The sequence below is a fragment of the Phasianus colchicus genome, chromosome 5 (genome assembly GCF_987193195.1).
Source record: "Phasianus colchicus chromosome 5, bPhaCol1.hap1.1, whole genome shotgun sequence".
Lineage (NCBI taxonomy): Eukaryota > Metazoa > Chordata > Aves > Galliformes > Phasianidae > Phasianus > Phasianus colchicus.
This window is the reverse complement of record NC_143440.1, coordinates 46,641,861-46,664,544: the sequence shown is the minus strand read 5'-3', so window position 1 is coordinate 46,664,544 and position 22,684 is coordinate 46,641,861. Positions and strand designations below refer to the sequence as shown.

At 40.2% G+C, this 22,684-nt stretch overlaps 1 protein-coding gene and 1 long non-coding RNA gene across 5 annotated transcripts; one reads left to right on the top strand and one right to left on the bottom strand.

Annotated features, from left to right (window-relative positions):
* Nucleotides 1-164: 164 nt before the first annotated feature.
* On the bottom strand, nt 165-11,210 carry LOC116228885 (uncharacterized). 2 transcript variants are annotated; one of them, XR_016467044.1, is made up of 3 exons: nt 7,336-7,470; nt 2,850-5,942; nt 165-360 (listed from the first exon to the last, which is right to left on the bottom strand). It is a non-coding gene; the product is annotated as an uncharacterized LOC116228885 (long non-coding RNA). The 2 variants fall into 2 exon arrangements; XR_004166892.2 differs by lacking the exon at nt 165-360 and adding an exon at nt 10,937-11,210 and having other exon boundaries at nt 5,693-5,942; nt 7,336-7,493.
* Nucleotides 5,466-19,891, top strand: DDX24 (DEAD-box helicase 24). 3 transcript variants are annotated; one of them, XM_031593054.2, is made up of 10 exons: nt 5,482-5,580; nt 6,324-6,530; nt 6,759-7,505; nt 10,346-10,723; nt 13,167-13,320; nt 13,684-14,199; nt 15,720-15,795; nt 16,377-16,565; nt 17,516-17,645; nt 18,745-19,891. In XM_031593054.2, the coding sequence occupies exons 3-10, from the start codon at nt 6,776-6,778 to the stop codon at nt 18,978-18,980; spliced, it is 2,409 nt and encodes an 802-aa protein (XP_031448914.2). In that variant the 5' UTR covers nt 5,482-5,580; nt 6,324-6,530; nt 6,759-6,775; the 3' UTR covers nt 18,981-19,891. The 3 variants fall into 3 exon arrangements, with proteins under 3 accessions (XP_031448911.2, XP_031448914.2, XP_031448912.2); XM_031593051.2 differs by lacking the exon at nt 6,324-6,530 and having other exon boundaries at nt 5,466-5,580; nt 18,745-19,890; XM_031593052.2 differs by lacking the exon at nt 6,324-6,530 and having other exon boundaries at nt 5,572-5,698.
* The last annotated feature ends 2,793 nt before the right edge of the window (nt 19,892-22,684 follow it).

The window sequence follows — 22,684 nt, the reverse complement described above, 5'->3', positions numbered from 1 at the left end:
TAACCTCCAAGTCAAGGCAAATTTTTAAGAACATTCATCTGAAAGAGCCACGCACAAAAATCTGTGTCTGCTTCATAACAATGCTTGGAACACAGCATACAAAGCCTCAGCAGGAAAAAAAAAGATAAAAAAAAAAAAGATATATTATTCAGCATATTTTCCACTTTGTTGCTAAGAAACTGTTGCTTCATTTTCCTATTGCCATTTGCAGAAAAATTCTGATTGTTCATTTGCTACTTTGGTCAACTCATTGTAACAGCTATGTAATTAAAAGGGTATAAAGGAAAACACTGGAAAGTACTCACTGTGTTGTCATCATCTGTAAAGTGGCCTCTCCTATTCTCTCCTATAATATAGTGCCTTCCAATAAAATAAAAAAAAATAAATGGATGTACACAGAAAAGATCTTCAAACTTGTTTTTATGTAATGTTTAATATTTGTAACAGAACAAGCTGCATTCCATCTCTTTCCTTAAGAACTAGCAATGTTCTCCTACAGTGTCTAATCTGCTAGCTACTGTCCAAAAAACAGTTAATTGCACTTGCACAAAGACAGAATAACAACAACAACAAAAAGACATTTCTGTTTCTTCTCATACTTTACAGGTATTTGTAAGATTTCTGATGCGAGAGTAGGATCTACTAGCAAATTACTTTATGAAGTTTATTTGTATTTTAAAAAAGAATAGGGGTTTTTTGTTGTTGTTTCGTTTGCCCAGGTTTACTAATTATTCATACACATAAGGCAGAATTTATTTACATTTTTAAGTGGGGATAATAATGTTAAAAATCTCAATGGCATCAGCTCCTCAGCAGGGAGTTCTTCTACACAACATTCTATCAGGAATTTTCTCAACTGTTTTTAATGAGCAGGGAACTGGAAAACATCTCCAGAAGCATGAGTACACCTCTGGAGTACGTCGTAACATGGATCAAATGATACTGGGCATGGTACAAAGGCTGGAGCTCAGTGTAGCCCCAACACTTCCCCATAGGCAGGAAGAATGCATGTGCCCCAGTTCAGGATGTGAAGGAGTTTGCTTGTGTGGACATAGTGAAGCCACATCAGTTACCATACCTCAGAGCCAGATGGACACTGTTCCACTCCTAACAAAGAAAGCCAGTGAGTCTAGCTCCTTGCTATGACAACCATGCACAAGATCTGCCATAAATATGTCAAATCTTATATTAAAACTAACAACTTTTTGTCTTTGAGTAATCTTTACTCACTGGTTGCCATAGAAACTTCACATTTCCTACCTAAAATTACTGTTGGCCAGTTTACTGAATATCTTTTTGTGCCAATGTTGTCCTTTACTTTAATTCATTCATTCTTTCCTGAAAGTCAAAGGCTGTATTCACACCTACCCAAATCCTAGGTTAAACTGAGCACATGGATATCATCTGTAGAGTAGGCTCTTCATTTACCTCGTCACCCTTACAGCCCTCTCTGCATCTGCTGCAGCTTTACTTCATCTTTCCAGAATAACAGTGACCAGAACAATATCTAGTATTACATAGTGCAATCTCAGAGAAGTCATACCTTCCGTGAAGAACTGCACAGGTATTAGTTTAGCAAACATACCACATTGGCAGGTCATAGTTATCTTGTAATCAGTTAATACACAAGGTCCACAATAATCTAAAACTAATTAACTCCTGCCTTAATAGTCTAAATTCTGAGTATTAGCCTTAGCTGAATGGTGCTGCACTTCTCAGGAGTAAAACCATCCCATTATTCTGGTTCTCCAAGTCCTTTCAATCTAGCAGGTAACTCAATTCCCTTCTGTATTAGTAACATTGTGACATCAGAAAATTTAATATTGTATCACAGTTATTAATGAAATAGGATTAGTTCCCAAGACTTAAGAACCTCCTTAAGTAAATTCCTTACATCTGATAGGTTAATCTATCAATCTACGCACCAGTGTGCTCCCTCAAGTGCATTTCATTCCCTCTTTAGCTTATTCTTTCTATCTCAAAATTCTCATCTATTCCTTGTTATTTTTTATATAAAAATATTTTGACCGTGTCCAGATATAATAGATGAACTATATTTTTCTGTCCAGAAAACAATCTATCCTACCTCCTTTCTTCCTCCCTCAAAGATAAGAGGACAAGTAAAACAGCCTAATTTCACATTTCCACTTTGTTAAGCAGTATTTTATTTCATTCCTTATCTTCATTATTTCCTTTATTACTCTTTCCTTCAAAATACATTCTCAAGTACCTACTGCATCTGACTTTATTTGCAACAACTGCAGATGTTTCCCTCATCTTAAATGAAGACTCCTCTGCTATTCTTTAGTCACTCAGAAAGATCTTAACCTTGAAAAAGTGTTTTTCTATTGTAACTACTGTTAAATGTGCCAGTTCTCTTAAAACTCATGCTTGGAGATTATCTTGTCCTGTTGTTCTGAGTCTATCAGCTGAAGAAAAAGCCCTATGTCTTTGGCAAAGTGTATTCTATACCAAAAATACTTCAGGTAAATAAGCAGATCAGCTGCAAAGTTAAAAAGATGGAGAGAGAGGAAAATAAAAAGAAGAAAAAAGAAAACACCAACAAAAAACAGAAGTGCAGTCAAAGGATTATATGCTTTTAAATAAATAAATTGGTGAGACATAGGAAAAAGGTTTCAGAATACTGTAGAAAGAAAAATCCAACACAAAATTCTCCCCCAGTTCACATTCTCTCTCTCAGAGCTATTATTTTTATGGTGCTATGTCTTAATGGATCTTGTCAGTTCTAGAGTGATATTCTATACCTTTTAAATATGGAAACAAAGGCCTTGAGCGCAAGAAAACCAAGATTTTACATTCCCACCCCAGGACCAGGGCAACAGCCTCACCTGACATTCCAGAAAAGACAGAAGATCCGATTCTACAGCCTGCAAATCACAAGAGATTCCAAGTACCCCACAGGCCAGAGACTACATTTCTGTCATGCAAAATGTGCCATAAGGTCAGTATCCATATAAATCATGATACGGTGACATTCTTTTATTAGCTGTCGTGGCTAATAAGATCAGTTGTTAAGCAGATACTGATCTCAGTGCCTGCTTAACTACTGATCTTCCTGCAAGAGAAAGAGAAAAATCAAAAATACACTAAGGCAGTACAGATTTGATTACTAACTGAAAACCCACATCAGTTGCTCAGACACAGATTGAGCTGTACCTAGCCCTGAATTTGGCTACCATACCACTGATCCCAGAATTAAAGGTATTGGTGGAAGATATCTCTGGCTTGACCTGCTCTAGGAGAACTGATATGAGTCTTACAAACATACAAGGGGCACGGTTCATAACTATTACTAATACTAGCTATTATTTCCAATTAACAGTTTCCTGGTATTTATGTAACTGCTGATCTAAAGAAGTCTTAAGATGAAAAGCAGATCTTCAGAAGCTTTGTTTCTCACTGGCATTTTAACCAACAGCTCACTCTGCACTGTAAGTAACAACTGTATTTACCAACTGTGTAACAGTGAACTTTCCTGCAGGAAACAAATGTGCATGTCTTGTAGAGGAACCCTTGTCACTAAATACCAAAGCTGTGTCATTCTGAGGTTATACTCAGGAAGATTAACGTTACTGTAAAACTAAGCAAACATTTAGTTTCCCCAGTTATGCCTTTTCAAAAGGACTCAGAACCTTAATGCCTCTTATACAAGAAGTTGATACCATGGCAGTAAGGAGAGTTGCTACCTCTTTTGTAGACAGACCATTCTGAACTTCAGTGCTCATATAAATAGTAATCTGCCTTCTTTCAAACTAGGATTTAGGGACTGTCCCTCTGTCTACAAATAGCACACAGAAATCAGCTGCATCAACAAACAGATTTTTGAGGGAAAAAAATCTCAAAAACTCCTACGCTCTGTAAAGATATGTCCAAATTAAATTAAAAAGCAAAATTCAACATAGATTGGCAAGTCATTATTCTGTTAAATCTTTCCTTCCAGATAGAGGTACAAACTCTGAAACTATTTAAGGACAGATAAATTAGCAAGTATCCTACTATCCACATTTTATCTAACTCTTTATTCAGAAGTCAGCCACATCTAAATTTGAGAGTAATCAATTTCTTTTGTTTCTGCAAATTTGTTTTTGCTGAAATCCAGTAAAAAGGAGAAATAAAGCAGTAAAACTCTAAAGTAGGAAAAATTTGAACCTAAGTGATAAGTTTGAACCTACACAATCTGGAGAGAAAGATACTTTGAATGAAGAAACACTTAATAAAGACTGCTGAAACCTCTCATTAAGGTTGGCTGGGAAGCTCCAATCAAAACTTCTACCAGCTCACTAGCACCAGCAGTTATCAACATCTCCAGTTCACTATACATAAATGAGGTTTGCAGGTTTAACTATATCAAATCCTGCTTCCTGAACTTGCAGATTCTCACTGGTTTTAACTCAGTTTCTATATAACATGAGGAGACAGCATCAAATTTCAATTGCTCTTAGGAGTATATGAATTGGAAGCAACTCCCTGTTTTATGAATTAGCAGATCCGCGTTAATGAGGATTATCTGGAACTGAAACTATCCTTCAAATGACTTAATGTTCTTATTTCTGTCCTTGGCCTTAACAGCTTTTTAAAAAAGCTTTCAATTTTCCTATCTTCTCACAGAACCAAGAAACACCTGCAGATACCACCGAGAAGAAATAATTGTAATTGCTGCTGTAATTGCACCTAAACCTAATACCCTAGTCTCTCCAACCTCAAAATATGTGACTTTTTTTCCTCTCTCCCTCACGTCTCATATAAAATAAAGCCTCTCAGGACAACTGCCAATCTTTTAACAGAAATAAAATCTCCCACGATCATAGTAAACAATGCACAATGCCATCTCCCCTCACCAAGCTCAAGCTGCAAACAGCATTTGATCACACCAGAAAAAAAGACCCATGCTGTGACCTCGGCGGTACATTTGCTTCTATAGCTGCTGGCAGCTGTTCTCCAGATCGCATTACTTCACCTCAGTGCTAACTCAAAACAGGGAATAATGGAGAACGCAGCAACACATAAGCAAAACAGAGTGACAGGGTTCCTACTGAAAGCGGCAATGACACGCAACCTTAGCTGCTAATTTTAGAGCTGAAATTTAAGAGGCCCTTTATGCATTTTCACTTGAACGAGACCTATTCTGCACACAACGATACAGAAATCATCTATGGGGATGTTGATTATATTTTGAAAGAAAAAAATTAATCTGCAGGAAGGCAAGTTTTCCCATACTTCCTTTGTCAAGGCTACACCAGCCCGCCTAATGCATGCTTTAGTATAATTTATGCAAACAGCACCATAGCTACCGCTGTACTCGCAAAGCACGGAAGAGGTGCGTAGGTAGGGGCACGCAGGACCCACGCTACGCTGCGGGCAGCGCGCCGCCGGCCCACGCTGCACAAACGAGCGCATGCGCACTACGCTCCACCTCCCGCCGTCCCCAGGGCGCACGGCGGGCGCCGCGCAGTGACGTCACTTTGTAATGGCGGCGCCCACGGGGAGCTCACGCGGCGGGTGGCGGCGTTAACGGCAGCCGAGGCCGAGTCCTGATCACGCCCTGACCCCGTGACTGTGGTGAGCGCTGGGCCAGGGGGCGGTGGGGGCACCTCGAGCCTCCTGCGGGTGTCGTGCGTTGATCTCAGGGGAGCTGTAGCGCCTGGCGGCGTGCGCGAATTGGTGCCGGTGCGTCATGGTGGGTTTCCGAGCAGGGCTACGTCTCTTCCCCGGGCCCCGAGAGCGCTCCGCTGGGCTCTGTCTGCCCGTCCGCTGGGCCACCCGCGGCGCTGCCAGAGGGCTAATTTCCACGCAGATGTAACGTGAAACGGGATTTAGGGCGCTCAGTACTGGTGATTTGTCACGTAGCTCTCGTGGGGCGCACGCTGCGGTTGTTCTCAATTCCGATGAGCTTCACTAAGGGCAAGTGTCGTGTCCTACACCTGGCGAGGAGGAATAACCGCATGCATCAGTACACGTTAGGGGCTGACCTGCTGAAGCGTAGCTCCCCTGAGAAGGTTCCGGGGTCCTAGTGGACAGCAGGATGACAATGAGCCAGCAGTATGCCCTTGTGGCCAAGAAGGACAGTGTCATCCTGGGGATGTTAAAAAGAGCACAGCCAGCAGCTCGAGGTGATCAGATGTGATGAAGCCCTGTCCCCAGAGATATTCAAGGCCAGGCTGGATGGGGCTCCGAGCAACCTGATCTAGCTGTGGGAGTCCATGTTCATTGCAGGGGAGTTGGACTAGATGACCTTTAAAGGACTGTTCCAACTCTAAGGATTCTGTAATTTTATCCTCCCCCCTCTTCTCTGCCCTGGTGAGGCCACATCTGGAGCACCATGCCCAGTTCTGGGCTCCCCAGCCCCAAAATACCAGGGATCTCCAGAAAGCCACAGAGATGATGAGGGCCTTGGAAGTAAGAGACCTGGGACTACGTAGCCTGGAGAAGACTAAGAGGGGATCTCCTCGCCGTCTATAAATATCTAAAGTGCAGGAGTCAAATGGATGGGGCCCTGTATTTCTGAATAAGTAAGTATTAAAAGTAGAAGATGAAAAAGGAGATGTTCAGTACTTATGGTGCTGAAACAAGAGCAAGTTTTAGGTTGTTTTTAAGTTATGTTCAAGGCTTTTCATAGTCAAAAGTTTTTTAAAAAAGGAAAATAATTATGCTTTGTGTTTTATGCTTCTTTTTAGTATTCTCAATGTAATCCTCATTCTTTTGATCTGATGCCTTGTTTTGTTTTTATTCCCTCCCAGTGTCTTTTTAGGTAAAAATGAAGTTCAGAAGAGGAGGGAGATTTACACCTTCTGCTAAACTGAGGCGAAAGGGTATTGAAGTATTGGGAAAATGGAAAACTGTGGAAATCGACCCCAATCTACTTGTTGATGAGCAGTTTAAAGATGTAGTGTGTTTAGAGGAGCTTACGGAGTACAAGCTAGTAAGTTCTGACAAAGTGGGGAAAGGAAAGAAGCAGAAGAGAAAGTCTGAGGATCTTTCAGAAGAAGGGAACGAGCAGGAGGAAGAAGCTGTTGTCCCTCCCAAAAAGAAATGCAAAGGTTTGAGAACCAGAGTAGATAAAAGCGATGATACTGGTGCAACAGAAGTTGACATGCCAGTTGATGAGGGGAAGAGATGTGAAAAAATAGTCAAAGAGGCAAATCATAGGGACTGTGGGCATATAGCTGAGAGCACTTCAAGCACAAAAAATGTTGCAAAGAAAAAGAAAAAGAAAGAGAAGGTAGTTAAAAATAAGACTTCTCAAGCTCAGGATGCTTTTCCACCAGTAACTACATCTAAAAAAGTAAAAAATTGGACAACAGAAGTTTTGTCTACCTCAACTGATCACAGAGCTGATGTGTCTGCATGGAAAGACCTGTTTGTGCCTCAGCCAGTGTTGAAGGCCTTGAGTTTCCTGGGGTTTAGTGCTCCAACTCCTATTCAGGCGTTAACTTTGCCTTCTGCCATCCGGGATAACATGGACGTTCTTGGTGCTGCAGAAACAGGTATGAATCTGTTAGCCTGGTAGTACATACAGTAAGGTTTCTGTTTCTCCTCTTCAAATGCAGCCTGTTAACAATTTCTGTATGCAAGCTAAGGGTTTGTAGATTCTGCTTGTCCAATAAATTAGTCGTAGTTCATTGTAAAGATAGAATATTATACGCTTGTCAGTTACGAAATTTTAATACTATACTTTGTAGACTGTGCAAAGCTTTGAATTCCCAATGAGTTTTTATTCTTTTGACAGAAGTCTCTTTGTTATTTCTCAAATTACCTCTTATTTTAAGAGCTGCAAAGTGATATACTACAAAGCACAGAATTAAGCAAACAGACAGTCATATTTTAACAGTACAATTTTATGGATGTCCCTTTGTCAAGGCAAGGCAAAGAACCAGGCTTCTCCGGGTATGACTTAGTACTGGCTTGAAGCAGCAAATAGGAAGGACCATGTGCAGAGCATTAGGCACTGTGAGTATAGCCTGTGATATCACAGCATTACTGTAGCAAAACAGGCTCACCAGATGCCCTGTCTTTGGACTTGGGCTGTAAGTTGTTATCAGCTTGTGTTTCTCTCAGCTTGTGTTTGAAGCATTACGTTATTCTACTGACTGTAGAGGTACAATCTCATGTCCAAATGGCCATCTGCTGCCTTTTTTCTTTGAGCATTGTTAGTTTTGTTTGCCATTTGTTATAGCTTCCGTTTTACCTAACAATACTGTGAAGTTTCTGAGCTGTTAACTTTTTTGCTGCTCACACTTTAATTTTGTCTACTTTTACATTGCAACCTGTTTTCCCATAAAAAAAACCTAAAAATAGGAAGCACAAATGCAATGTGTGTTGCTTAAAGATTTCTTGCACGTTCTTCTCATCTATTACAGTTGCCTTATCTCACTGTAAAGCCATTTACTGTTCTTATTACCTCTTACTGTTAGAGGTATAGTTACTAATTTAATATGATATGCAGTCATTTGCATTTTTATTTTAATTAGCCAAGCTGGTCTTATTAGGTTTTAATAAGATTGGAAAGCTCCACAGGAAGTGTTTTTGAAATTGAAACTGAAAAATTAAATGGTGTTTTTGTGCTGTAAAAAGGTGCCATTTTGGCAGTGCAGGAAAACAAATCCCTCTCATCTCTAGCTACGGAATAGAAAGCACAGTTAGTGGTCAGCTGTGCTTTTACTGTCCTAATGTTGCATAACCCTGAGCTAGTTTGCTCATTTCTTTTGCTCTTTTATGAGAGAAAGTGTGGTTCCCTTCTGAGAGCCCAATGGGTTATCAGCGTTCCTGCAGAAACTTGAGATGTGAGCAATTGTCAAAGTGTTGCAGATGGGAGAAACTGAAACAGTCCTTTCCACATCCTGTAGCTTCCCTCAGCACTGGGCCTGAAGGAGGACACTGACTGATGAAAGAAGTATTCTTCACTTTTTGGTAGCACCACGGGAGACAATAGCAAGATCTTGATATGGTGGTGGATCCCTGTGGGGATTAGGCACAGAAAACACAAAGGTTTCTTTCTTTTTGCAGTGAAGCTAACTAGTTCTGTTCATTACCATCTATTTATGGTGAAGAAATAGTGAAGATTTTGAGTTAAGAAACCAGATTTTATCTGTAAAATATTACAATCTAAAATCATGAAAAAGGATGTGCATTAGCTTATGTTCTCAGATCTGGGGGCACAAAGGTAGACTGTTCTGGTTTTGCAGATCTGGCTGTGGTGTGTGATCTGTGAAGATAACATGTTCTGTGCAGTGATTAATTTGTGAGCGAATCTATAATCTGCAGAATGGTTCTGATTATCACTGCCATAATCTATTGGGTGCTGCACTGACATTAGCCCCGTGCTGATTGCTTTGCATTTGATTCAGGATCACTAATATCAGGGTAGCGGTACTGATATTAGTACTTTTCTCTCAATAGGCAAAATATTGCACTGCTGTATTTGGCAGGCAACTGTGGGTTTGTAATATGGACAAATGCTGCCCAAGGAATTGAGATTTCCAGAGGACAGCTCTCCAGCAGTGGCATACTGCCAGGAAGAGTGTAATAGTGTCTTGAGCTCTGCATGCTTCATTTATGACTAATGAACTGACATTTATGAGAAGCTTAGCTGAGGTTACTTTGTTATCAAGATTCTCCTAACATCTCTGTTGGTGGTAGATAGTTCAGGAAGGAATACGTATCAGGGATGTGACTCACAATTTGGTGCAGTGAACCCTGGAAATTATAGTTGGGATCACTGCTTGTTTTTTTGTTTTGTTTTCTGCCAACCTTCTCTCTGGACTGGCTTATCTATTTTAAATCAAGTTTGTGCATTTTGACTATAAAAATGTGATAGATCAAGAAGCTATAGGCTGGAATATGTCAAAATACAGTCTCAGAAAGTGGTACACGCTGCTGTGAATTAAAGATGGAAGCAAATCCATCAAGTACTTTCTAGTTTGTCCTTGGCCTCATTTGTTATTCCTTTATGTGGAGGCATAGATCAGAACTGTCAATTAGGGCATATATCTCCTTACAGGCATACAGTTCTTTAAAAAGATCTTGACTGTAACTGCAGCTTTTTAAAACTACTTTCATAATACATGAATCTGCCTGGCCCACTATAGATAGGAAAAATACCTGTTCCATAGGAGATACATTGTTGTTGACCTGAAGGGGATGTATCAAGAGAACAGGAGACAAGTTGCAATTGTTGCAAGTTTCAGATTTTCTTGAGAAGAAGAGTTTGTGCCCATTACAGCTGCATGTGTTAAGAACAGTGTGTGTTTGGCTGTTGCTTTTTTCATCTTTTCAAGTAACCTTCATGTTTTGTCAGACTGCTTTACTCTGTTTGTTTGTTTCTTAGGAAGTGGCAAAACGCTTGCATTTGCAATTCCTATGATTCACTCTGTACTGGAATGGCAGAAATCAAATAGCTCAGTGAGGATAAATGACAGTGTTTCTAAAAAGCCCTATCAGCATCATGATGAAATGAAATGGGAAAACGACGATGAAGCAGAAGAACCAAACCATCAGGAGGTTGAAGACAGTGGAGATGAAGATGTTGCATCTTTTGCAGCAGGCTGCGTGAACATGCAGGAAAGTGCTGAATTTGATTCTAGTGATAAAGAACATACTGCTGGCCTCCATAAGAAGAGACCTCTTCTAGGACTGGTCCTTACTCCTACAAGAGAATTAGCTGTGCAAGTGAAGCACCACATTGATGCAATTGCAAAGTTTACAGGTATGTAGACCTCAAGGGTTGCATTCCAGATAACACCAAGTTTGGGCCTTGGCACTGGTGTTGAGCCAGAATGCATAACATATTATGATGCTATAATGTGATGGAAAGTACAGCAATAATAGTGGAGTGGCACAATCCTAAGTTGCAGCAAATGAAAGCAAACACCAATACAGCAGCTATAGACACAAAAACAAAAGAAGAAAATCTGCTTACCTTTAGAAAGCCTCCAGTAGACAGGGATCTTCAGCAAGATATCTTCACCTCCACTGCCAACCCTTAAATGAGGTCTGGGAAGGGGTGGATCCTGGCTCCACCCCGTCTGGTCACTCAGCTGCATTGCATACACCTGAGCTCCCCTGGGTTGGCCCTGCTTTTCCACCAGGTGCTCAATCACTGTTTCAAGCCCTGACTTAGCATTTCCACTATACACACTTTCTTCCACATCATAAAGTTGGGATAGCATTTAAAGGCCTAAGGTTCCCAGTTGCTAGTATTTGAGACATGCATTAAGATTCTTCAGAAAAATGCATGTGGAAGTTAACAGTGTGGGACATTCTGATTGAAAATATTTTTTGTACAAATAATTACTGACTTGTGCTTTAGAAATAGAATCAGTACTAGATACTCAGCCACAGCTATATATGTATGTGCATGTATAATAATGATAATAAAACCATAAATTTTAAGGCAGATTGGTAGATTATCTGATTTACCTCCAACAGTAGTTAGGCACGTTGCTGGGTAACATATCTGATGAAATCAAATTCATCCTGCTTTTTCCTTTTCCAAATCAAAGGTTAGCACATCTTTAAGTGAATGAGTGAGGATGTGGAAGTACTAAAGATAGGGAGAATTGGGAATTAACTCCCCCGTTCTCCAACAGCAGCAATTGTTTATTCAAAAGGGTATGCAGTGCAGTGAACTGTTTAAGCACATCTTCCTTTGGTGTCTATGCAACCTGCTGTGCTCATCAGTCTGCAGCTGATTACAAGGCTAATTTTAACTCATAGCCTGAAACAATCAATTTATGTCAGTACAGTTCTAATAAAGTGGTGCTATTTGTATACACGAATCTACTGCCCAAGTGATTATATATTTGCTGTAGCCTGAGAGAAACAGTTTTGATGTGTGCCTGCTTTGTCTATAATCAACTCGGAACAAATCCTCACCTAAAAGCATGGAGTTATACAATAAGAAGTAGGGAAGAGAGATGTGAGGTAGCACAGAATCTTGCACAGTAGCACTGAGTTCACCGCATGGGTCAGTATATCCTTTGAAGAAGCAGAGGGAAATAAGCCATGTGTGTGCTATGCACTTCCAGAGCTAAACTCATTCTGTACCTGAAAATTGCTTAAAGCTTACTTGAGGTTTCTGTGCTACCAGTTCAGAGAATCATTAATTGGGGACTGATGTTCTTATTAAAACTAGTCCATAACAAATGAGCAGTTATTAGCAAGACGGACATTTCTCAGTCCTATTCTTAGAGGAATCTGCTGATTATTCTTAACAGTAACATGCTTATAGAATCATAGAATCATAGAATCACAAGGTTGAACCTACAAGATCATCCAGTCCAGCCGTCATCCCATTGCCATTGCTACCACAATCCACTAAACCATATCCTGTAGCTCCTCTTCCAGACGCCTCTTGAACACTGCCAGGGACGGTGACTCTACCATTTCCCTGGGCAGCCATTCCAGGGCCTGACCACTCTCTGAGAGAAGTTTTTCCTTATGTCTAATCTAAACCTCCTCTGGCACAACTTGTGGCCATTTCCTCAGGTGCTGTTTGTTGTCTGGGAGAAGAGGCCAAACCCCTCTTCATCACAACCTCCCTTCAGGAAGTTGCGGAGTGCAATAAGGTTTTCCCTGAGCCTTCTCTTTTCCAGGCTAAACAATCCCAGCTCCCTCAGCCACTCTCCAAAAGACTTGTGCTCCAGACCCCTCACCAGTTTAGTTGCCCTTCTCTGGACACGCTCCAGGGCTTCAATGTCTTTCCTATAGTGAGGGGCCCAAAACTGAACACAGTACTCGAAGTGCGACCTCACCAGTGCTGAGTACAGGAGGATGATCACCTCCCTGCTCCTGCTGGCCACATTATTTCTAATGTAGGCCACATTATTTCTAATGCAGGCTTGTTCACGTGGGTGACAAAATTCTTAAGTACAGTTAATCAAAACTAACAGCTGTGGAGGTCATATATGATTCTTGTTGCTTATGGAAGACAGGAATGTTGTTTTTGCTTTGGGTATTTTGGGGCATCTTCCTAAAATAAGAATTGCTTTGTAAAGTTGACAGCATTGCCATCAAGTTTTCAGTGGTGTACAAAACTTCATCAGTTTCTTGGCTGAGAAGCTTAATGCTAATTGCAGTACAGATTTTGTGAGTGGATATGTGTAAAGATACTGATAAATTAAACAAAGACTATTATCTGTATCTCCTAGGCATTAAGACTGCTATTCTGGTTGGAGGCATGGCAGCACAGAAGCAAGAACGTGTACTGAATCGCAAGCCAGAAATTGTAATAGCAACCCCAGGCCGTCTGTGGGAGCTAATTAAAGAAAGACACCCACATCTCTCAAATCTCCGTCAGCTCAGGTAAAGTTGCCTTTTAAACTAACTGCTAAATACTGATCTGGGCTTCACTGCATTGTATGATTAACTGATGAAGCAATTTAAGTTTGTAAGATAACTTATTTCTTTGCCAAAGTATTTTAGTGCAGTGCACAGTGGTTATGTTAAGAGAGGGAAATGTTAAAAAAGTTTGACTTATTCTTTTTGATATAACAGGTTTCTAAATGAAACATGAGAACTACTGAAGCTATGCTAGCACATCTAGCATTCCTTTGGGTTTTATTTGCAGAATTTTCCCTATGTTTAGCAGCAAAGTTTTCTTTAGAAGTACATCAGATTCGTATTTATCTACACAACTCTATTTATACTGTGTGTTCTGTTTGGCAGGTGCCTTGTGATCGATGAAGCAGACCGAATGGTTGAAAGAGGTCATTTCTTGGAGCTGTCTCAGTTGCTAGAAGTCTTAAATGATTCACAATACAATCCTAAACGACAGACTTTTGTTTTTTCTGCCACTCTGACATTAGTCCATCAGACTCCCACAAGAATTTTACAGAAAAAGAATGCAAAAAAGATAGACAAGAAGACCAAACTAGAAATGTTAATGGAAAGAGTAGGAATAAAGGGCAAACCCAAAGTGGTAGACTTAACGAGGAAAGAGGCTACTGTTGAGACTCTGATGGAGACCAGAATCCACTGTGATACAAATGAGAAGGACTATTACCTTTATTACTTTCTTCTCCAATATCCAGGAAGAACTATGGTCTTTGCAAACAGCATAGACTGTATAAAACGCCTCAGTTCTCTCCTCACAATCTTAAACTGTGATCCTCTTCCTTTGCATGCTAACATGCATCAGAAGCAAAGGCTAAAAAACTTAGAACGGTTTGCTGAGCGAGAGAGGTAAGTTGTTTCTATGTTCTACTAGAAAAGAAAAAGAAATCATGTAAAGGGCAAGGGGGAATAGAGGAAACAGCTCTGTTAGAAGAGGAGTGGGTTGGAGAGTCACCTTGGAGGCTGAATTACTCTGCAACCTGTCAGATCATTATTGCTGAAGTGTCTGCTACTTGCCCCATTCTCAGTCATATGCTTTTGTAACCATCCTGCTCTGGCCCAGAGCCTTGGCTCTGCAGCACCTCCATCTCACAAAGCATCAAAAAATAGAACACTTTTTGTTGGTTTAGGCTTCAGATTTGCTTAGATGAATTAGTTTCTCGAGGGTCAAGGTAACCTAGAGCAATGTGATGAAAGAAGGCGGTCAGATTTACCCTGGTCTGCCTATCTTGGCATTAGCCTTTGAGAGTCAGGTTGATGATCTCAGTGCTTCAGTAAACCTGCCGTCTGATTATACTGGAAATTGTACCTTGGTAGCAGACTTGGGCAGGAGAAACAGAGATTGTATTGTCATGACAGATCTGCAATATTCCTTTGCAAAATGTAATATCAATCGCCTTGGCAGAGGCAGACCGAGCATTTTCAGAGTACACTGATTTTCATGGCAAGGGGAAATCTGTGAAACCATCTATAACAGCTGCCTGCAGAATGTATGCCACAGAATTTTCTATTTATTTCTGCTTTGATCCTTGTAGCCATAGGGTATGCAGTCAGATGCCATAAAATCTTAAAAATTCCTGCTGTCTACAGCTAACTCTTTTCAGCTGCTGGGAGATGTATTTATTGTTTTTAAACAGGTTGTTCCATACCCTAGGCAGACTTCTGTCTGTGCAACAGACTCTTTGTAAAAGAATGACTTTGAGAGAAGTCCTCCATTCCTACGGGTGAGGGAAAAATTATCAGAACAAAATTAGCCACTTTAAATTTCAGTTTACTTATTCGAGATCTTATTTGAGTGCAGCTTGGTATTTCAGCCCCCAGAAGTGTTAATTAAATCTTTAATGTTAATAATAATGTGATTTCTTCAACTAGTGAAACATGTAATAGTCTTTCTGTCCTGCCAAAGGACCAACTGTATCATTAATGATATGATCATATTAAACTAATCACACTTTCAAATTCAATCTGGGTGGAGCACTGAAAAATGTACTGAAGGAGAGCTTTTACCCCCTACCAAGTAGTTGGATTTGTTTGTTGAATAGTGATTTGTGCTAGCTGCTATGAATTGGGAGAGAATAAAAGCATAGGAAAACAGGATCCAGCAGAGTAGGGAATTTCATTATTGAAAACAGAATGAACCCATTGAAGGTAACATTTGCATTATTTTTGCGATTTCAAGACTGCCTGTGAGGTAATATTTGATATTGTTTTTCTGTAGTGGCAAATTAATAGTATTGGCCCAGCAGATGAGATAGTACAAATTCGTTTCTTAAATTGCTGTGGTAGAATTCTGGGTCATGTATTTTATGTTTCTTAGCAGATGGTTTACTCTTCAGTTTTATGTTCATTAAATGTTATCACTTCCTCAGCTGTGTCCTCCTGACAACAGATGTTGCAGCTCGTGGTCTTGATATTCCCAATGTGCAGCATGTCATCCACTACCAGGTAAAATATCTTTGATGTTTTTACTTTTACTATTTTGGTTTTGAAGTAAGCTTTTTTGATAGCAGCCCCAAAGCTATAAAGCTGTGATTCTTAGTCCTGTGTTAAGAGTACAGGGATTTCATCATCTTTAATTTAACTATTTTGTAATGCTTTGTGCTGTTGCTACAGTGGCTGTCAGTGATATGTAGTACTTTATGAATGTATGATCATATATAAGAAACAACATAACATACAAGATTCTACTTGCTTTTTGCTCAACTTCAAGATAAAAAAGAGTCACGTGGCTCAGCCTTGTAATTCTTTGAGAGTCACAGTTTTTTTTCCTGCTTTGCTAATGAAATGGCAGAGGGCTAGAAAGCTAAGAGGTTATGCCAGTAAGAGTAGTAGACCAGGAAACAGAAACTGTCTCTAGACAACATCTTTCATGCTTCAGCTGTGTTACATGCAGCGTGCCAGGGGTATATTGAAACCAATTTATCGTAAGACCTGATGCTATCTGACAACCTCTTGGTCAAAGTATGACAAACTTCTGCTAACCTCTTGTGACCAGCTTCATGACTGATTTGTCTGAATATTTGCAGGTCCCTCGTACTTCTGAGTTGTATGTACACAGAAGTGGTAGGACAGCTCGAGCTGCCAATGAAGGCCTTAGCCTGTTGTTGATTGGCCCTGATGACCTGATCAATTTTAGGAAAATTTATAAAACCTTGGAGAAGAGTGAAGAGCTGCCACTTTTCCCAGTTGAAACAAAGTATATGACTGCTATCAAGGTAAAGAAAAAAATCTCTTTGCACCCTAAGTAACTGCTTGCTTATTTACATTACTGCATTGCCAGTCACATTCTTTACAAGTTTCAGATGACATTTACTCTTCAGGACCTGGATTTGAAAATGAAGCTAATCACACTTGTCTTTTTTCAAAAATATTTGTGGTTTCTCCTCAATAACAAGCCCAAGAAAGGTGTCCAGATGTAAACGTCACTTACATTTTTTCTTACTTGTTACATAGAGCTGCTTATTACTAGATTCTCAAAAACGATACAGGGCATGAGTATATTTTTTTGCTGAAAAGCTAGGATGGCTCTGTTGAGTTATTTAAAGTCTTTGAATTGAGAACAGACTAGAACAGGACCCTCCATGGTCTCTGTCAGTCTTTTTAGCTAAAGTATTGAGCTGTCTGCTTTTCCTAAACCTTTCCTATGCTGTGAGGCCTCAGCTGCCACTGAAACTTGTCAGAAAAAGGTATCATTACCTTTTCTTTTTTTTTTTCAGCCTATTGCCTGTTTTAAGGAACACTTAGTCATCCTGTCACTCACAGGATGTTTTGTAAATCCTAACAGTTGTACAGTAGATATTAGAAATGTTCCTAGTTACTTAAAAACATGTTCTGGTTGGTGTTTGAATCATGATTTGTTCCTGATGTGTTTGTTATGATGAAAAAACAAGGAACTAACACTTAGATGTTTAGTAGTTGAAATGTTTTAGGAGTCCAATTCCATCATGGACATCTGAAGAAGCTATCTTTTTCAATCATAGATATCTGGTATCACTTTAGCAAATGATGACATCTGTATTATGTAAGGTGTCTACCAGAACAGCAGTAAGGAACTGCAAGATTGACATCTCAGGTGCATTATAATGCACGCTCTCAAACACTGATTCTGCAAGAGTGCCCTGTGTTTAAACTTGATTAGAATATTTGAAATGCACTTTCGTTGCAGGAGCGGGTGAATTTGGCACGGCAGATTGAGAAGGCAGAATTTTTCAACGGCCGAGCAAAGCAACATGACTCTTGGCTCCAGCAGGCTGCAGAGGCTCTCGAAGTTGATCTCGATGATGACCTTTTTATGGGCAAGTAGAAAACCTTGTAATGGGGATACTCAGTTACACCTGTAGCACTAATGTGCAGGGGTACCACTATGGCACAGAAGCTGTTAAACCTTGCAGGGCAGAAGGAGAGGCAAAAGTGTCATTATTTAGCATGCAATATTGCTGGTGTTTTCAGAATGACTGTATAGTAGGTAGTGCTGCAGTCAGGAGGGGAAGAGAGGTGTGATTATTGTGGAAAGTCACAGCCAAGTCTACACAGCTCAAGAAAAGAACTGTTTAACTTCTAGTAACTGTCTTGGGATAATCTAACAATGTGGTGTGTGCTGTTTGAGTCCTTTCCCTCTGTGTCAAAGCAGCAGCTGTTTATCCACTCCTGCTTATTGCTCCCTCCACCTGTAGTCTGGTATCAGGTCAGGATCCTGGCAGTACAAGAACTCTATCTAAACTTTTTAGGATTACTCGGGTAATTAGCACTCTGTTTTGACACAATCCAAGTATTCTGTACTTTGAGATGAATTTCAAAACAGCCCATCTAATCCAAGTTACTTTGGCACTTGAGTGAAGCACTTTGTAATTGCCACCCAGAATCTTGACAGTTATTCCGTCTCTATTTCTCACATAGCTTGTCGGAGACAAATTCAAGTCTCAGCCATGCCTCCCATAAATAAAATTTCTCTCAGAGTGTTACAAAGGACTTATTAACGTCTCTTCAATTTACATTACAGATAACCTTGATTTTGTTTGTTCTTCAGTTTAGGCTGCTGATCCTGTTGATTACTTTGATTCTCTTTTGTGCCCTTGCTTTTATGCTGTTAAGTACAGAGGAAGTTTCTGCTAGAGCTAGAAGCCTCCTTTCTTTTTGTCCATTCTGGATTGAGAGCCAAGTGAATGCTCTAGCAGAATGATAACCTGGAAACTTCAGTAGTGAAGTTTCTTCTTGATCTTGTTTTCTTGGTGAACAACATAGGAGATTCAGAAATGTCATACATGACTGGAAGACTGCACTGGTCTTCTTAGTAAGAAGAGATTAGTATTTGCCCCTACCATTGCAAGAGGCTGATGAAACAGACCAGTCTAAGTTCTTTGCGTTGTAACACCGTCTCTGATTTTCTTCCCAAAGGAAAAAAAACTAGTGAGCAAGAAGAAAGCCAGAAGCAAAAGATGCTGAAAGGAATGAAAAAACAACTGAAACACATGCTGTCCCAACCATTGTTTAAGGTCCTTATGAAAACAAAGTACCCAACACAGTCGGGGAAACTACTTCTGCCTCAGACTTCAGCTGGCAATTCAGAAACTGCTCTGAGTATCATATCAAGAAAACAAGCCAAGAAAAAGAAATCAGCAAAATCAAATTAGACTGAGCAAGTTCACTTGTTGCAATGGAATCAAGAACTATCCTTATCAAGACTGACAAGATATTCTACTAGAAAACACACAGTATCAGGATGGTGCTTTTGTCTTAGTAGTGCAGGCACACAGCCAAATGTTTATCTAAAAAGGCACTGCTAGCGTGGAGTTAGTTACTCCTGAATCTTGTCTTTGATTATTTTCTTAGGTTCTTTTTCTTATTCTCTATATTATTAGAGCTTAATTAGTTTTAGAATAGTTCTGTTCATTGCATCTCTTTAAGACACATAAAAGTTACTGGCTAAAACTCACTGCGAACAGACTTAATTTGAATTTTCTTTTAAAGGAAAGGGACACATAAGTTGCCGATAGTGCAGATTTGGCTTGTACTGCAGTTTAATGAGAAAGGCAGCAAATATAGGTAGTGTTACCGACAAGTCTATAGTTCCAGTAATGAGAATCTTTCCCAGTTTTCTTCCTCTGCTGATCTGATTTCTCAATTCTATTACACACTGTCTAATTACTTTAGTCCTTTGTTAATATGTTTCAGAATGTGGGGGGGGGGGGGAAGTGAAGGTGGCAGTGATCCAGGACTAATCTTGGGAGATTTGCAGTCCAGGCAGATTTCTCAGGAATGATTATTGCTATGAAACATGTTATTAATTAGTATCTGGGGTTGTCTGTGTTTGAAAGCATATTTGAATTATAACCTTTCTTTTAATAGAAGTGATGTGAAATGTCACTTCTGAAGAGCGTATCTTCATAATTGTACTTTTAAATCACTTCTACCTTTTCAGGGCAAATGATTTCTAAAAGTATTTTTTTAAGCTATGTCAAAAAAATGTATTTTGAATTTTTGTTAAATTGTATCTACAATAAAACCCAAAGTCTGTATCTTCTTTCAATTACTTGAGATTTCTAAGTTTTTCTTAGCTCATGTCCTTCACACTTAGCAGACAAGGTGAGAGAATTCAGGAGAAAACCATCCAAAAGGTAAGATACAGCAGAGACATCTGTACTGGTGGGAGCACAGAATCTCCACCTGCCAGCGCTAGATTGAGCAAAGCATTTGTGTCTCAGGTATGGAACCAATGTCACCACCCTGCTAGGAAGCACACCACTAATCCAAGAGAAATTTGTGTATGGAATTGCGTCCCCTCCCATCGCTTGGTGGTTCTGGAAAAACAAGGTCTCTGCTCCTTTGTGAATAATTGAACGCTCCCCTACTCCTCTGTCTGAGAGGACTTTTCTCTTACTTGCCTCCTTGCATTATGGAAGAAGAGCAGTGACCATTTTTATGATAAGCATACAGAGCTTATCAATTTATATGAAGCTTTTCTTTCAACATGCTGTTCATCTGATGTCCTTCAGAGCAGAAGAGGGAGTTTTTGGTGGAGAGGGAGAAAGGAAGAAATTGTAAGGTTCTTTATTCTCACCCACATGAAAAGATGAAACAGCTTTGGAGTCACTGTGACATCTGAAAAACTACATAGTTAAAAGAATGTTCCTTGCATGGAAAGCTGGAAAAAGGAACTGAGCAAAGCCATACACTCCTTGTCTCTCCCCTTCCCACCTTTGTAACATTAAAAATCACATTCTCCCGCTATGAGAAGAAAACTTGGTTGGCTTTCGCATCCATGAAGGCCTGAAGGCCAGGTGGGCCTTTACTGTACCTTGTGATATACTTCTTGCTTCATTGGACAAAATTAAGTCAAGATCCTGACACCAGAGCTTCCTTGTCTGAAAATCTGCATGAGGTAGGACTGTTTTGGCAATTTGTAATTCCACATGATAGCAGCATGAATTGACCTGGAAGATAGGGAGAGTATTATTTCTTCTCAGAGATCATTGCTGTGAAGTTTTTCAGCTCTTGTTTCCTTGTGCTTAACAGCCTAGTTATCACACTCCCACCTCTCCGTCTGGCCCTCAACCCACTGTCTTGCTGAGTCTTCCTAAGATGGATCATGACACTTCTGCACTCCTCCTCACCTTCTTCATGTTTGCCTATGCCATGCTCTGCTGTTGGTTCTCTCCCACACTCTACTGAAGCATTCAACATGAGTTCTGTTCTTAATCTACTGATGCTGCTCCCCTACAGGAGCCCAAGCCATGCTTGGACCCTAAAATATCTGTCTTAGAAAGGATACTTGTCTAGCACCCAGCAAGCTCTCTTTTGATTGCTTCCTTTTCCTTGTCAGTCTCTTACCAGGATACCCTGAATCTTCTACCTATAGGAAGAACCCTAGTCATGTCTTGCAAATTTAAACACACTGTTAAACTAGAAAATACTTCTTAACTGCTCTCCTCCAGTGTGGAATAGGTTGCTGCAGGAGGAAAGGAGGGCAGAGAAGTTGTTTTTTCCAGCTCTGATTATTTGCCAATGTTTTAGTGGTGCAAATTAGGCTTGAATAATTTTATATCAAGCGCCTATGAGGAATTTAATTTCAGTACTTAAAATCTGTAGTAATGAGTTACTTCTGTAATGCTCTACTGGCACAACAGTTATGCTAAGGCTTCAAACAAGTAACGTTGTATTTTGTGGCAGCTTAGGTCTACTAAAATACCCAATAATGAATAGACTACCTAGGTCTGTTTAGGCTGCAAGAGCAATCTCCAAATAGATTAAGACACAAATGCAGTGGAGTACTGGAGGTGGCCAAGTTGGTACAGAGCCACCAGTACCACATAACAGAAAATTGAAACCCAAGTAGTTTCTGAGCCTTCTATGTTGTGAATATGGGAGGCCAGTCAACTTCACACATATCAGAAGAAGGAAGAGTCCCTGTGGTTTGACATCTGCCAAGGACTCTGTTTGGAAAGGAGCTCATACATTTGACAGTTAAGTTTCCTGAACTTTGTAGTGTTCCTCTCTCTTCCTCTGCGTGCTAATGAAACAGCAAAGCAGAAACTGGAGAGCTGCCTTACCACATGCTAGAGCCCTGGCATGCATCTCCCACATGGCATGTGGGAAATAATTTGCACCTCACTGAGAACAGGCCAGACACCACACAATCACCATGCCACCACAGGGAGAGGGTATGTGTGGGGGAAATAGCAATTAAGCAGCTGATCAGGGCAAGTGCCTGCCCTTGCTCAGCTCTCCTAAACCAGCTTGCAAATTCACATCCATAAGGAGGGAAGAAGGAAGCAAAGCACATTTCCAATGATTTCCAGCTTGTGCTCTCTGATGCCAGGAGAAAAAGCTGATAAGAAAAAGTATTCTAACACTCAAGAAAGCACAACACATCCTGTGCTAGCAGGGTCCCTTTGGGGTGCCTAATTCTAGGCTGTCTAGTAAGTTGTTTGATGAAGGAAGGAGCTCAGAAGACCATAAAGTTGAGTAGTTAGCAAAGGACTGGTAATCCAGCAAGCACTGTTAAAGTGATATCCAGTTATCTTTGCAGAAAAGCAGGATGATGTGGGATTGGAACAGAAGAAGAGAACAATAGATAAAAGGCCTTCCTGCTGAGGAAATGGTGCTGGTTTTGTAACCCTCTGTAGATATTTCCCCTCTGATACTAAGGCAATTGCTTGATATTTTTCTTGCCCATGTGAGATTACCTGTTCCAGATTACTTTTGTGAAAGGTATTTAAGGGCACCAGTATTTCATCAATTTAGTCAAAAGCTCCTCATGGGGCCAGCCTCACCAGAATGGATAAGAAAGAGGAAAAGCAGTAATCCATCACTCCTAAGGCAAAATTATTGGCCTCTG

What these genes read in the sequence shown, in the direction of transcription:
- DDX24 (XM_031593054.2), top strand. Translation starts at nt 6,776, where the DNA reads ATGAAGTTCAGAAGAGGAGGGAGATTTACACCTTCTGCTAAACTGAGG. An exon ending in TCTTGGTGCTGCAGAAACAG is followed by an intron (nt 7,506 to 10,345) that starts GTATGAATCTGT and finishes TTTGTTTCTTAG; the next exon opens with GAAGTGGCAAAACGCTTGCA. An exon ending in AGTATATGACTGCTATCAAG is followed by an intron (nt 16,566 to 17,515) that starts GTAAAGAAAAAA and finishes CTTTCGTTGCAG; the next exon opens with GAGCGGGTGAATTTGGCACG.